Source organism: Oculina patagonica, chromosome 11 (assembly GCF_052425735.1).
Source record: "Oculina patagonica isolate OP01 chromosome 11, crgOcupat, whole genome shotgun sequence".
Classification (NCBI taxonomy): domain Eukaryota; kingdom Metazoa; phylum Cnidaria; class Anthozoa; order Scleractinia; family Oculinidae; genus Oculina; species Oculina patagonica.
The window spans coordinates 17,907,401-17,924,376 of record NC_135768.1 but is presented as its reverse complement, the minus strand read 5'-3'; the positions used below and the strand labels follow the sequence as shown (position 1 = coordinate 17,924,376).

The 16,976-nt window shown below is 37.2% G+C and overlaps 1 protein-coding gene across 3 annotated transcripts in view; it reads left to right on the top strand.

Moving 5' to 3' along the window:
• LOC144629503 (uncharacterized) overlaps positions 1-16,976 on the top strand; it is a 317,369-nt gene that overhangs the window by 76,905 nt on the left and 223,488 nt on the right. The window contains exons 2-5 of one of the 3 annotated variants that reach the window (XM_078487735.1): positions 2,890-2,968; positions 4,820-4,960; positions 6,681-6,731; positions 7,838-7,949. In XM_078487735.1, the coding sequence (XP_078343861.1) occupies positions 4,909-4,960; positions 6,681-6,731; positions 7,838-7,949 (215 nt within the window). In that variant the 5' untranslated portion in view covers positions 2,890-2,968; positions 4,820-4,908. Of the gene's footprint in view, positions 1-227; positions 306-2,889; positions 2,969-4,819; positions 4,961-6,680; positions 6,732-7,837; positions 8,246-16,976 lie in introns of those variants that run through there. The other 2 variants (XM_078487730.1, XM_078487732.1) reach the window with 2 other exon arrangements.

The following is a 16,976-nucleotide window of genomic DNA, read 5'->3' as shown; positions in this document are numbered from 1 at the left end:
TACTATTGTTGAGGTTGACACGATAAGGAAAATTTGCCTTTCTTTCATCTAGGCGAGATTTTATTAAAAAACCCACCCAAGATTAATGCAACTGTACATGCTCTGTCGGTTGGCTCTCCTGGCGCCAGCACGTCTCGATAGTTGTAACAAGCACTTAGGCACAATTTTCCAACTTGACAGATGTCAATTTTACATCTTATCGTTACTAATTACTCATGAAGCACAGAAAGCCACCGATCACAAGAGAGCTTACAAGTCACGAAGGCTTAGAAGAACGAGAAAAACAACAAGAAAACCACATTGCGGTGAGTCATTTTTGTTTTTTGCTTCTTCGCCCTTCTGTGTTTTATAACTCAGATAAAGCATGTTAATTTTTTTTTTTGCACCGTGTTCGTGTGAAATGCCATTACTCTGTCTCTCGGGTTAACTCGTCTTGAGAATTTGTTTTGGTGTGGTGCAACAGGGCGTTAACTGAAAACTCTAATCTCGCCATAGTCGCCTAAACGCGTAAAAACCCACTCATAAGACATGTAATAAAGAAAAGAGCTCTATGCCGTTCTACGATTTCTTTGGAGCACTTTACCTTCAGGCAAAGTGTGCACCAATAAAGACGAGTACAGTTACAATGATAAAACGGGCATTGTTTGAAGAGCGTCGAGCCCTACAGATAGCGTGCTTAAAGATAGCGTTATGAATAAAAACAGCTGCAGATACAGGTGCTCAATCCGCCTTAGCACATTCCCACGCTCCAGGTGCACTAGGTGGTTATTTCGTTTCGGTTAAATCGCTATGCGGGACGAATCCGTCATCTTTGTTTTTAATCCAGCTTTCTTCAATCACAGTTTATCATTGCCTGAACAGTATCTGTTCTACAAACGTGTTTTATATGAATGGATGAAATTAGATGAAGCATCTATTCCGTCAAGATAATACTTAAAGCATAGCGCACGCCATATAAAAATCATTTTGATACAAATTTACATATTTTATGCAAATTATTTCCTTCAAACGCACTTCAGCATGAGACTTATACATGTTTACACTCCTTGTACTAAGTGCTTTTAAATGGTTTAACTACGCGAAATTTTACGGAAATATTAAGAAACCGACCCAAGATGAATGCAACTGTACATGGTCTGTCGGTTGGCTCTCCTGGCGCCAGCACGTCTCTATAGTTGTAACAAGCACTTAGGCAAAATTTTCCAACTTGACAGATGTCAATTTTACATCTTATCGTTACTAATTACGCATAAAACACAGAAAGCCACCGATCACAATAGAGCCTACAAGTCACAAAGGCTTAGACGTACGAGAAAAACAACAAGAAAGCCACTTTGCGGTGAGTCACTTGAAGCTAGTTTCCATTTCTAACACCTGAGCAATACATTTGAACGCTTTTTCCTGCATAATACCAAACATCAGTATATGAGGAAAAGTCTTGTTGAAAACCGTTCCCATTAGTTTTGTAAAATAAAATAACAAGGCTGCAAAATGTATTTTTACTGATAAAAAATCGAGCGGCAGAAAATATAAATTCGATAGTAACATTGTTCATCTTCAATTTAGATGGAAATGTTTCATACTAGAATTTCTTTCTATTGGAATCTGATACTGAGGAGACCAAAGCATTTTCCGCTTGATGTTTTCTTTAGAAAAGATACGTCCAGAGAAGAGCGACAAGTTGTTACCGTTTTCTGTAGCAATTTTATACAATCGGGTTCTTTTGAACTTTCATTATTGGATAAAGCCCGATTAACCTTCAAAGAAAGCTTAAACGAAAGTAAAACTCATTGATGATATTTTAATACTGTTATTTTGTATGAATACGTGGTAAATTATTGATAATTTTCATTTGGTTGCTAATAATTAAACGTTGAAACATCGGTTCTTGTTTTTTTTTTTTTACCTATATTAAACTACTTTTCTTTCTCTCATTTATATACTTAACTACCTGTTTATAATTTGTTTTTGTTTTCCATCCTTTTGTGTGTTTCAACTCAGATAAAGCATGTTAATTTTTCATGCACCGTGTTTGTGTGCAATGCCATTACCTTGTTTCTCGGGTTAACTCGTCTTGAGAATTTGTTTCGATGTGGTGCAAGAGGGCATCAACTGAAACTGCAAAGTCGCCATGGTCGCTTAAACGCGTACAAAAACCACTTGTAAGACATGCAATAACGAGGAGAGCTCTATACATTTTAGGATCTTTTTGGAGCAGTTTACCTTTAGGCAAAGTGTGCACCAATAAAGACGAGTACAGTTACAATGATAAAGCGGGCATTGTTTGAAGAGCGCCGGACCCTTAAAGAAAAAGAGATAAAGGATAGATAAAGACAGTGTTATGAATAAAACCAGTTGAAGATACAGGTGCCCAATCCGCCTTAGCACATTCAGACGCTTCAGGTGCGGTGGTTATTTCGTTTCGGTTTAATCGCTATGCGGGACGAATCCGTCATCTTTTTTGGAAAAAAAATTCAGCTTTCTTAAATCGCGGTTTATTATTGCTTGAACAGTATCTGTTCTACAAACGTCTTTTACATGAATGGATAAAATTAGATGAAGCATCTATTCCGTCAAGATAAAACTTAAACCATGGCGCACGCCATAAAAAGTCATTTTGATACAAATTTACATATGTTAGGCAAAGTATTTTCTTCAAACGCACTTCGGCATGAAACTTATATATGATTACATTCCTTGTACTAAGTGCTTCTAAATGGTTTCAACTAGGCGAATTTTTACGGAAATATTAAAAAACCCAAGATGAATGCCACTGTACATGGTCTGTCGGTTGGAAATCCTGGCGCCAGCACGTCTCGATAGTTGTAACAAGCACTTGGCAGATGTCAATTTTGCATCTTATCGTTACTAATTACGCATAAAACACAGAAAGCCACCGATCACAAGAGAGCTTACAAGTCACGAATGCTTAGACGTACGAGACAAACAACAAGAAAGCCACTTTGCGGTGAGTCAGTTTTGAAACTTGTTTTCATTTCTAACACCTGAGCAATACATTTGAACGCTTTTTCCTGCATAATACCAAACATTATTATATGAGGAAAAGTCTTGTTGAAAACCGTTCCCTTTAGTTTTGTAAAATAAAATAACAAGGCTGCAAAATGTATTTTTACTGATAGAAAATCGAGTGGCAGAAAATATAAATTAGATAGTAACATCGTTCATCTTCAGTTTAGATGGAGATGTTTCATACTAGAATTTCTTTCTATTGGAATCTGATACTGAGGAGACCAAAGCATTACTCGCTTGTGTTTGTGTGCAATGCCATTACCCTGTCTCTCGGGTTACCTCGTCTTGAGAATTTGTTTCGGTGTGGTGCAAGAGGGCATCAACTGAAACTCCAAAGTCGCCATAGTCGCCTAAACGCGTACAAAAACCACTCGTAAGACATGTAATAAAGAAAAGAGCTCTATACATTCTACGATCTTTTTGGAACACTATACCTTCAGGCAAAGTGTGCACCAATAAAGACTTGTACAGTTACAATGATAAAGCAGGTATTGTTTAAAGAGCGCCGGGCCCTACAGATAGCGTGCTTAAAGATAGCGTTATTAATAAAAACAGTTGCAGATACAGGTGCTCAATCCGCCTTAGCACATTCCCACGCTCCAGGTGCACTAGGTGGTTATTTCGTTTCGGTTAAATCGCTATGCGCGACGAATCCGTCATCGTTTGTTAAAAAAAGAAAATCCAGCTTTCTTCAATCACGGTTTATCATTGCCTGACAGTCAGTCTGTTCTAGAATCTATTCCGTCAAGATTAAACTAAACCAATTTGCCAATAGCAGTTTTATTTTTTAATGCAAGCAAAAAAATATATATTGTCGGCTAGCAGTTTTGTTAAATACGCAATATTAATGGCCTTTTCTCGTGTGGCTTGTAATAGTAAACGAACAGTTGGCGCAACATAAAATACATTTCGATAAAACGTCTCGTCTGTCACAAGAAAGTGTTCTCTTGAAATAGCTTTTAAATTGACGTTAACTGTTTTTCTTATTTACTAAGTGCTTTTAGATCGTCACGTTTTGTATTCTTAAAACTCAAATGTCAACAAAGACATTCTTAACTTAAACAATCATCTTCTAAGAGTAAGGAATAACAAACCTGCTCCGTCATCCTTACCTTGAAGTCTTAAGGTGCGTTGCTTTGGAAGAATCCAAAATAAAAAATCACTGATCTAAGATCATACGGATACTTTGCTCCCAAAGAAACAAAGAATCCGAAAATGTGTTTTTTGCCATGACAACCTTGTAAACACTGGAAAGAACATAAAATATCAGCACAAATTTAATTTCCGTCTAATGTATTCTAGCTAAAATCTTAACAACATACAAAATCTTTCACAAAAATCAAACGTCGAAGTAGTTCTTCTTTAGCCTCAAGCACAATGTGGCGAGAACTCATCTGAGAACGAAGAATGTTTGCAGAAAGGATCAATGCAAACTTCACTCGTGACAATTTCAAAAGGATACAATTTTCGTAGGCACACAGTGGCTGTTCTAGAAAACCTGCATCCAGTTTAAAATGACACTTCCTACTGATCAAGCTAGCGTTTCCTTTTATCGTGAATTATTTTTGTATTTTGATCGAAATACGCGCCTGAAAACTTACCGTTTTGGCAGTGTTTACAAAGAGCGAACATGTTTTTTCGCAGCAAAGACCGCTGGGCCAATGTACTTTTTTCGAATCGCACGGATCATGAATCCTAAAAATCCGGATTTAGATATGATCTGATGTATCCACTCGGAGTGTGGATTATTCAGATCATTGATGCGAGATTAATCCATTTTCGTAAATAGGTAAAGAAACGGCAAAATCCGATTATCCCAGAAGTTCCAGTTGGCAGTTAAGAAAGAGTTTCGAAAAGAAGTCCAAGAGCTTGTGAACTATGAAGATTCTTGTGGTCTTGTCCTTTGCCCTATTGATGCTTGGCACTGGGGGTAAGTTGAAAAATAAAATGATTTAATTGATTATAATGGATTGGTCTTCTATTTTCCTTGTTTTGTTTCTTTATTCAATGTTTAGTAACCAATTCTAAGTGTAAATATTTTTTATCAGATAAAACGTTCAGGGTTTCTGTGATGGATTGGCTAGACTTACCCACAAAACGAAGTCAAAACATCATGTCATTTCTCTTGTGCTTTCACGCTGTTTCTTTCGAGCACGAACTTGGTTTCTGATAAGCATTTGATATTCTATGGCAATAATTAAAGATAGTATCGTCCCTTCATACCGGTTAATTTCATTGGAAAACGAATTTGGTTTTTAGCAAGCACACCTTATCCGTGTATGGAAGGAAACAAGTAAAATTGTAGTCGGCAGCAAAAATGTCCTTTATCTCTTTTTAGCTTCGATTTGACTTCTTGTTGACAAACAATCGTAAAATGCCGGTTATAACCACTTTCCCCGCTTATAAACCCCAAGCCCTGTTATAATGAAATAAATAAAATATTGCGATTATAAGCCCCTGATATGATTTTGGCTTTAAATCTGGTCAATTTGGTCGAGGCAAAAACCGCATTTTTTTTATTTTTCTGAAAATAAAGAACTCGTGAAGGGAATAAACAAACTACATCAGGTTTCTTATCCACCTAAGATAATGGCTACTAATTAGCCCAAAATGAAGGAAATAAATTTGTTTCCTTTGACTAACCGCGTATAATCAGGACCAACTATATGCATCCTTTCATGACTTTTAAATGGGGCATTTTCATTGGCTCGTAGTAAGCATATAAGATCAATGACAATGAGACAGTCGTATTTCGCTCGGAGAAATGTTACAAAATGCAAAGAAGACGAAAAGACTAAAGACACTAGCATCGGATAGTAATGCGCCTAGTTTATTCGACCCCATATGTTGTATACCAACAGGAAGACTGCTGAAAATAGTTCATTCATCATAATACTGTTTTACCGTGTTTATTAGATTAAGCGCCCTTGTAATTGGCACTTAATACATTTTTTGACCTTGAGAGTGGGCGCTTATTCGATTTCGGCGTTATTCGAGGCTGGGCACTTATCAAAGTTTTCATATTTTCAGCAAGTAGTAAGTTTATTTTGCAAAAAACAATAAATAATAACAAAACGTGAAGATGTACCAAAGCAAGATTTTTACTGTTCATTGAACGTTTTTGATCTTCGCGGAAGTCTCTTAGAAGTAATTAGTCAATTTTTATCGCATTGCCACTAAGGCCATGCAATATGCAATATTCCTCCTACACACGTCAGTTTTTTGGGGGTTGAAGGTGGTTGGGGCGGGGGGGGGGGGGGCGTATACATAACAGGGAGCCAGGTCCATGGACCAGCCCTTTGCACCCTGTCAGGAAACCTAAAGGAACAATTTGGTTCGTAGTTAGCATAAAAGATTCAAGGACAGTGATTAAAGTACGTCGGCAGCGAGGATTTTCCTTCAAATAAAACGTGCTGTCTTTTTTATTTTTTAAAAAATCCCAGGGACCTGTGGCGGGGACTAGTCGCATGAAAGTGTTGCCTTGTGTGTACCGACCTTATTAACCGTTACCTTGACTTAGTTCAGCGATTTAATGTAAACCAAGAACGCAATAAAGCGCAATTACGTACATACATATTTATCTTTGAAATCTTATTATCTTTGTTTTTACTAATTTTATCTTGTCTCTTGTTATGTTCTTCGTATATCAGCTGTTGAAGGTAGAGGTGCTCCGCCGTTTGGCAGCCAGCTCTATCGCAAAAGTAAGCAAAATATATTTATCCTAAAAATCTTGTTGCGTTATAACTTGCTCCCGCAGAATGTTATAATAATGATTTAAAAAGTATGTCAGAGTGATTTAGGTCAGCACACCGGTGGGAAATGCTCCTTCAGCACGCTTTTAACGCGTTTTTGCGATTAAGAAAAAGTATTTTCGCTCTCCTCCAATCCTTGTAAATCGAGTGTGTGTAATACCTAGTTAAACAAGTAAGGTTGATTCATTCTATCGTATCGTTTATAGCTCAAGCAATCAATAAATAATTGTATTGAAGTGTCGTGAGATGTATAGCCGAAGGTAAAACCTTCAAATAACTGGGGACATTGTGAACTTTAAAAATTATGTAGTTTGGACAACTTTGTTCGCATGCGATCAAACCAAATTAAAGCACCGAGTAAGAACATCCATCAGTTTGGTCAAAAATTTCATTTTTCACACAATTCTTAAATTTTCGTAGATTATTTTAAAAAAAAAGTACTTTTCGTATAATTTAACATGTCATTAGCATTTTGGTTTGATTTTGTATCAATTTCCGTTATTTATCTGACTTTCTATAAAATAGTTAAATCCAAGATGGCGGGTCTAAGATGGCCCCTCTAATGACGTGTGACATCATATGACGTCATAGCTAACAAAAAAATAAGTCCTCTTGTTGAGTTAGCCAAGCGTTTTCTACTGAGTGCAAAGTAATTTCGTGGTGCATTGATAGCACGACAGCATTAGAGAGAAATTACATCAACCCACTCAACTCTCCTCTTTTGTACCATAGTGGGCTATGAATTTGCATGTACTCCGAGGGTTAACATATGAAAGTAGTCAGTATTATCATAAAACTGTTCAGGACAGGGCCCTTTGTCGGTTTTTCTGGATTGGAGCGGGTGGATGTTAACAGGTACCTACCCGTTTTTATATCAGTCTTACTTCATTATTTTGTAAGAATTTTGCTCTGTTAATTTCATACCACGAGACCTTACGCCTTTATTCACTAATATGGGACACGCGCACGGTTTATAAGGCGGACAAGTATTTATTGTAAACTTTTCAAATTTCAAAATGTTAAATCAGTTTAACATTTTTTGTTTAATTCCCTAGAGTGTGACGCATGGCAAGCAAGCAAAAAAGCCTGTGCTAGCGGGGGGACTTGTTTCGCTTTTTGGAACTCACATGACCGGACCAGAATTTTGCGTTGTGTTTGTACATGGAGGTGCCACGGAGAGAGGTGTCAAAAATGTGACCCTTATGGCTAGAGGCTATAAAAGAAAATTAGAACTAGAGGCTATTAAAGATAATTAAATTAATAGAGGCTAAGGAGTGAAACTCCCTGCTTCTGTCATAGAAATAATTCAACAATTGACTAAGCCTCTGAATTGAAATAAAGATTAACCAAAACATATCCTTGTTTGCAATTTCAATGAGAGTCGGTACACAACAACATCATCAATCTCCATTAATACTCAAATAATCAAACTGTTGATCACTCAACAACCATGGGGGATAGGGAACCGGGCAGTAATCATATATACAAACACATGTAAATAAATAGACTAAAGGTCGGTTATATCTGTGGCAAGATTATCTAATAAAATCAGCTGAGGGCAAGAAATACAAGCACCCCACCATGTTGAATTTTAAAATTTATTGATGTCAGCGGTGAATGCCTGAAACAACTGGGAAGATGGAAAATGCATCTATTGCATAAGCGGCCTGAGGGGAATTTTCATATGGCCCAAAGTACGAGGAAAGGATAGCGAGCAAGTAATTCACCCTCTCTCTGAAATCAAATTAATAAATATGTAAATCAATAAATGAATATCTACAACTTTCGCTAATGCGGGGCGATAGATCGAGCAAATTGCTTTTATTTCGTAAAAACAAATGATATTTTCTCTAATTCATAATTCCCTTTTTCAGCGTTACGGATGGGGCACAGCCGGCTCAGTGTGAAAGGCATACATTTTTAGTTTCAAAAAAACTTTGTTACACTATAAACATCCGTTTATCGTTTTCGGCTTCTAGTGGCTAGGGTATGACTTTCTATAGAATGGCTTAGAAATTTTCATATTTTCATTGAATACACCTTACCTCCTGAAACAAGACAAATCATGGGCAGCCCAAACTCACGATACGAGAAATCGAAGAATTCAAGCTAGCATTACGAGTGAAAAACTTTGTCTTCATTAGAATACCAAAGATAAAGTGCACTTATCCACTCTACTATTTCACTGATTTGCTCACAGGCAAAATTATTATTATTTCGTAAAAGGAAAAATTAATTTGACTCAAACTCCTTCATCAAATAGTTCTAAAATAACCCTCTAAACCGGCCCTGTATGGGACCCTGGGCGAATTATGATTGAGCGATTAAGACAGGACTTTCGCTTTTACATACATCTTACACGGAACTTGAGCAACAAAATATGAAATTGTGATTTCAGGTTAGAAAAACGCACAAAAGAGATTATTGTGTTCTCCTAAAAAGGGCTTTTAGGTGCCAAGTTAAATCATCATGTTCACAAACGAAATACACGCTATTTCGCAAATAATAAGTTATGAAATGGAAGTTGGCAAAGCTGGAAACATGAAAACATGAAACAGAATCGAGAGCTAAGAAATAACTCGTTCATTTTAACTGATAGGTGAGATCTTAGATCTGACATCTACAAAATTTTCTGATAACTGAGAAAATGACTGCTTTCTGAGGCTAATGCACTTGCGCACTAGACTCAAAGCCTAACTAGCACTTCTATATCACTTTTCCTACAGAGTACTTTTCTTAAAAATTGTTTAACACCAGCACGAATATAGTTCATTCTCCAAACGTGAAGGAAAGGGTTAAGCGATGAAGACAAGAACAACAGCATCATCGTCAACTGAAAAGGCCAATATAAACCAGCGTAATCATCTAAATACACAAACAGCCCAACTATAACAGAAGCCGGCAAGTAACAGATGTAAAATAAAGCTAAGATATATAGGATCGTAAAGACGGATCTTTTGTATTTTGCCAGGTCTATTGCTGGTTGGCCACTATGACCAGTCTCTTCACTTGCCTGGACCTGCTGTTGATGTTCACGGATGATATGGAAAACTTTGTAATAAGCAAATGTTGTAGTGATAAGGCAAATCAGGAAATATATAAAAACTCCGATATTCGGTCCATGTTCATGACTCGCTTTGTGGGCGTCTAACAATCGAAACAAGGCGAGTGGTAAGGGAAGGAGCATTAGAACAACAACCAGTAATCCAGCTCGACGTCTTTTGATTAAGGATCGACGAGCCATGCATGTGCAGCCATCTTTCAATCGATATAGCGTTTTTGCTAACAATGTGATAAACCCGAAGCAGTTCCCACTACTAATGGTAATAGCTACTGCGGTCTTAAGAAAAGATAAACCATGGCTTTCTGCATCCAAACAGATACAGTAGACTGCAACATAAAAAGGCTGAGTTATGAGTCCTGTGCAAAGATCGGTTAGCACCAATCCGCAGAGTAAAATGTATGAAGGAGTTCTGAGAGACGGGTTTCTCCAAATTACCGCCAAAATCGTAGCCTTTCCCGCCACTGCTAGCGGTGACGTTATGGCGATCATAATAGAAATTAAGAGTGTCGCTGCTGTAACAGCAGTACTATGATTTCGTGGAACACCGTTGATGTTGCAAAAGTTGAATTCGATAGAACGAAAATAAGGCAAACAAGTGGTATTATTGCACATATTAACTGCTTTTTCAGAACGATGTCGGCGATATGAGCAAGCGAGCAAGCAAAGAAGGATTCTCCACTAATATTTCGAATGATCTTCTTTATTATTTGAGTGAATTTTTGATTGGTCCAAAAAATGTTTATATTAGTGCAAGAACGATGACCTCGAATTCATTTCTGATATCTTATCAGTGCTATCTACATGCAGATAGTAATCCATAGCTAGTATTGCACGGAAGGGAACTTTTTTTATTAAGTTGATCTCATTTGCTATGTCAAAAAATAAATATTTTCCAGTGTGAGTTATTAATTTTTAAGGAAGGTTCGACTTGAAGATAAATTATGGTTCAAAACTAACAAAACATATGTTGAATAGCTTCAAAATAACGGCAATATTAAATAAATTACTTGACAACTGACCAAAAGGACCTAAGGTCATTTCCTATTTGCTATGTTGACAGTCAGAGCTTTGCTTTTCTCAAAACGATTTTAATGAATTTCTTTCCCATTGCTTTGTACAAAAGCCTTTTTAGCAGTGTAATAAATGACTATTCATAGGAATCAGTTTATTTTAATTTAATGAAAGTAATTTTCCACATGCTTTCGATCACTCTTTGTTGTTGGCGTAAATACAGTGAGGAATATTTTGTTCTTGTTTCTTAATTAAAATCGTTTTTAAAAACGATGTTTAGCTTAGGCTGAAGACGTATAATCTGGTGAACAAATAAAATGTCCTTATTTTACTTGCCTATTTTAGAAAATGAATTAAGAATTGTTTTTGAAATCAAAATATGTGAAAATTAATTAAAAAATTTACTATCATATTATCATTTTTTTGAAATTACTTTCGAAAAATCCTTTAAGCTATGCTGTCATAATGGTCCCTTTAAAATAATATATATTCAGTTTGTGGTGCTAATCATTTGTAGATAGCTTAGAGTATATAGTTCGGGCGTGGGGAAAAGTTATAAACAACACTGCTAAAAAGATTGTTGTACTTTACAGTGCGAATACTCGAACCGGGACAGTTGGAACAAAGTTAACCAATCACAACGCTAATTGAGAACAAAGGATAGCGACCTTTTTTAGAAATGGACCAATAACCTCCAAGAACGCAAACAATAGATTTGCAACAAAATTTAAACAGACAACAACGTTTGAAACAGTTGCGAACCTCTCAGGAAACTTGCCTTGTATTTGATTGGATAGTTTCGATCCTAAATTTTCACTGACTGCACCGAATTTTCAGTAGCGCTCGTAAAACCGTAATCAAAAGTTGGCCTTCACAGGCTGAAAAATTCTTCAAAAGAAATTTTCTGATAAAATTGTATTGCTCTTCGTTGGTGATAGCACAGTAAAGAATAACGAAGGACGCTTTTATTCACGACAAGCGCGAAGACGCGAAACGGGATGGAATTGTTTCAAAGGACGTCTCAAGTGCCTATTCCGTCGTATGCAGTGTCTTGTGTCGCATGTGAGCAGAAAGTGAATAGAAACGTTCTAGATTTCATGTTTGAAAAGTCAGTTGTTTTCACTCTTCTAAGTTACATACTCGTGTTTGTTGTGATTAATTTTTGTTTCTGACGAAAGACAAGGCAAGAAAGATTTGGGATGCCGCCACAGCGACAACTGACCTTGCATATTTTATTAATGGCAATTTTGCTTTCGCCGCTTGAAATGAATTTTCTCCCATAAAAGTTTCAGTGACTTTAGCCTGTGGTAATTTTTTAAAACCACAAAAAGATTGAAGACTAATTGAAGAAACGGAACAAATTCCTCTTTCACGAAAACCGTGAGTTTACAAAGTTGTAACAGTAGATAACCGACAGAAAATGAGTCGTGAACAAACAAGCGAAAACAACATTCGACCTGATGTTTACATTTCACGTGGCCTCAAATCGTGTCAAAAAATGTAAACAGTTATACGGCATTGACCGACGATATAAGTATTCTGTTTTCGTGAATTTCAAAGTCATATGAAGGTGTAAAAGCAATTTGTTAACATTGGCGAGGAAGTGACTCGCATTGATTTCAAGGCAACAGACTGGCGAAGCAAAGCTAGAGCGAAATGAAAATAATTACGGCGTGATTTTGATTTCACAGTCTTCATTTTATTCCCGGAGTGAAAATTTTTCAAACAAGAGCGAACACAGTGTGGAATATTCAATTCACAACTCCTGGCCGTGAAGAGAAAATTCACGGTTCGTAGTTTGATTTGTAAACTTTTCGCGAAGATGATATTGTAACATGTACATCTTGTAGAACTCTATCTATCTACGATCTCTATCTACGACCTCTTGAAAATTAAGGATCGAAACTAACCAATCAAAAACAAGGCGAGTTTCCTGAGAGGTCCGCAACTATTTGCAACGTTGTTGAGTTTTCAATTTTTTCTGTAAATCTATTGTTTGCGTTCTTGAACGTCATTGGTCTGTTAACGAAAAAGGTCGACATCCTTTGTTCTCAATTAACGTTGTGATTGGTTAACTTTGTTCCAACTGTCCCGGTTCGAGTATTCGCACTGTAAAGCAAATGGATGAAAATTCATTAAAATTATTTTAAAACAACGGAAGTTCTCATTATCTGCAATAATCAGAAATGGGGATGGGGCCTCTTTGTTGCAGCAGTAATATGATATGATAAAATATATCAATCAAAAAAGCAGAACAATAGAACACAGCTCTGCTTGTATTTGATCATTACATCCCTAAGGTTGAACTACTGAGGCTTCTTTTAATTGAAATCAACCCAAGAGACGGAGTTTTTTCGAAAGCCTTAGAATGAAACCAGCTGAAGCCATGGAGAATTTGACGACTTGCTCCCAGCCAAAAAATTATTACACCGCCTGTAGCATAGATGTTGAAGGAAGAAAATGCCATTTTTTCTTATGTGCGTTTACTTTGTCGATTTGCACCATCATTGCTGTTCTATCACCCGTGGCAGTGGCGGGAAATGCGATGATTTTGGCGGCAATTTGGAAGAAGACGTTCGTGAGAACACCATTCCATATTCTTCTGAGTGGATTAGCGTTCACTGATTTGTGTACAGGACTCATCGCCCAGCCTTTCGCTGCTGCAAACGCCTTTCTGTACTCAGCAAACCCCAAGATTGCCAGGGAAAAGCCAGTACTCGTTATGACATTGCGAGTAATTGGCGAAGCGAGTGCCACATATTCTGTTGCCATAACGATTCTTCTTATAACACTTATGTCCATTGAACGATGGCTGCACATGTCTCGACGATCCTCGGTTACATCGCGTCGTGGATGTTTTACTGTTACAATACTGATGCTCCTTCCTGTTCCTCTTGTTGTTTTTCGCGCTTTAGCCTCTACAAATGATCATTATGTACATGGGTGGTGGAACACTGCAATAGTTACGCTAATGCTTTCTTCTTATCTTGTTACGTCATTCGCCTATTTCAAAGTTTACCGTATTATTCGTCATCACCAACAGCAAGTGCAGTCAAACGAAACATCTCAGAATTTTGGTCGACAAACAATAGACCTCGCGAAATACAAGAAATCTGTGGCTTCAATGTTATATATTCTTTTGTTATTTACTCTCTGTTTTCTACCTTTCATTGTCTCTGCTGGAGTAGCCCTTGTTGTAGGCTATAATCCAGAACTATATACCGTCAATATGTTGGCATTGTTGCTGTTATTTTTGTCTTCGTCACTCAATCCAGGTCTTTACGTTTGGAGAATGAAAGATATTCGTAGTGGAGTCAAAGAGTTGTTCAGTAAGGACAGCTAAAATATGTCAAAAATCGTCGATGTAAGTGCACTATGCATGCCTACGCCTAAATCGATTTTAAAATATTTTTTGCAGGTAATTTAAGGAAGGAAGGAAGGAAGGAAGGAAGGAAGGAACGTGGAAGGAAGGAAGGAAGGAAGGAAGGAAGGAAGGAAGGAAAAGAATTCACTTGGCGAACTCGAGATTTGAAAATAAGATGCAGACTAGACTTATGGTTGATTACAAAAGATTTTATGCAAAAATCCCTCGTGCAGAGTTGCGAGATAAAATACGCACCACACTGCGACCACTCTTTAGTTACAATGGATATTCAAACTCGACTACAACACCCAAGGGGACCGGGTTTCTGGAAACTTAACAATTTACTTCTGGAAGACAATGAATATACAGATAAATTATCCGAAAACATCCCATTGTTTATTAAAAAATACAAACACGTCGAAGACAAAGGCCTTTTATGGGAAATGATAAAAATGGAAATTAGGATGTTCACAACATACTATTCAAAACAAAAGGCCAAAAAGCAGAAAAATTACGAGAAAAATCTTTCGCAAGAAGCCCAACGATTACAAAAAACAAGCGGGAATCGCACAACGCCGGAAGCAATCAAGGAGTACGATAACATCAAGAATAAATTAGATAAATTATCTTTCGACCGCACTCGAGGAGCATGTATTCGCTCAAAAGCGCGTTGGCACGAGTTTGGAGAACGAAGTTCCAAATATTTTCTCAATCTTGAGAAGAGAAACTATGAAAATAAATGTATCACCAGTTTGACCAAAGATGACGAATCCACTATAACCGACCCGGAAGAAATCCTCGAGGAGCAAAGACGTTATTATGAAAATTTGTACTCGTCACAAAATCCACAAGTCGAGGATCCCAAATTCAACTTATTTTTTGAGAACGAGAGTATTAAAACGCTAGACGATCACCAAAAAGAATTGTGTGAGGGTTTATTAACAGAAAACGAATGTAAAAATGCTTTAAAAAGTTTCCATAAAAACAAAACACCTGGTACAGACGGTCTGACAGCAGAATTTTACACTTTTTTTGGAGCACGTTGGGAAAAATTATGGTAGATAGCTTTAATTACGCATTTCGAAAAGGCGAGTTATCCATATCACAGAGACAAGGAATTATTCGCCTAATTCCAAAGAAAGATAAAAATCTTTCGTACCTAAAAAACTGGAGACCCATATCGCTTCTCAACACTGATTACAAGATCGCCACAAAAGCCTTAGCAATGCGTTTAAAAAAGGTCCTGCCAAATATTATTAATAATGCACAAACTGGATATTTACCAGGCAGATTCATTGGGGAAAATATTCGGCTCATATCGGACATTCTCCATTACACGGCAGATCAAAATTTAGAAGGTATCGCTTTGTTCATAGATTTCGAAAAGGCTTTCGACAGCTTAGAGTGGGTGTATCTAGACAAAGCCTTAGATGCCTTTAATTTCGGACTCGATTTTAAGATGTGGATTAGAACACTTTACAGCAATATCTCCAGCTGTACGATAAATAATGGCTACGCTTCCAGACCCTTCACACTCAAGAGAGGAGTTAGGCAAGGCTGTCCGTTATCCGGTCTCCTTTTCATACTGGCTGGTGAAGCATTATCTTGCGCGATAAGGTCTCGCTCTGATATAAGAGGGATCCTAGTCGCTAACAAAGAAATCAAATTATCACAGTATGCTGATGACACAACCGCCTTCTGTAAAGACGAGGCTTCCCTTGAGAAGCTGCTCGAGGTGCTTAACTTGTTTGAGGAATGCAGTGGACTTAAACTCAATTCTTCTAAAACAGAAGCTTTATGGTTGGGGAAGAACGCGCAAAATAAAGATACGCCATTCGAGTTTTTGTGGCCACAAAGGCCAATAGTAGCTTTAGGAACCGCTTTCTCATACAAGTTTAATTTGTGCGACCAAGCAAATTTTGCAAACAAGCTAATCAAAGTTAAAAAGTTATTTAATTTATGGTCACAAAGGGATTTATCCCTGTATGGAAAAATAACAATAGCTAAAACGTTAGGTTTATCCAAACTCATTTCTTCTAGCGCTTGTCTTCACACCCCACCTTATGTTATTGACGCCGTTAACAAATTGATAGCAGACTTCGTTTGGAACGGCAAGAAACCGAAAATAAAAAGAGACACGCTTATCGGAGCAAAAGAAAAAGGAGGTTTAGATTTGCCAGAATATGAAATAATCACAAAATCATTACTATGTGCCTGGGTAAAAAGAATGCAAGATGGTGCAAATGAGGATTGGATGATAATTCCGTCCTGGTATCTGAAAAATGTTGGAGGCCCTCTCATTTTCGACTGTAGCTATGATCTAAGTCTTTTAGAACTAAAAAATATGCCACCTTTCTACATTGACATCTTAAAAACATGGGCAGAAGTTCATGATGTTAAATCCGCCCCTCTAGATAAACATGACATTAAGGAAGCCATTATTTGGAATAATAAATACATAACCATAGCAGGCAAATCTGTATACTGGGAAAACTGGCACGTTGCTGGAATTCTCAGAATCAAAGATTTATTAGAAGAAGACGGCAAATTCCTCTCATATGGCAATTTTCTTAGAAAATTTGGCCTTGCTACGCCATTTACCAACCTCTGGGGTTTAATAGCAGCAATACCATTAGGGTGGAAGCGTGAATTACAATCTACTAATGGTGGGAATCGACAAGAAGGAAAATTGACTTTTCCTCCTGGTCAAATACTCACCAGTAAAAGAGCTCGGAATATTCTTATTCAAAAGAAA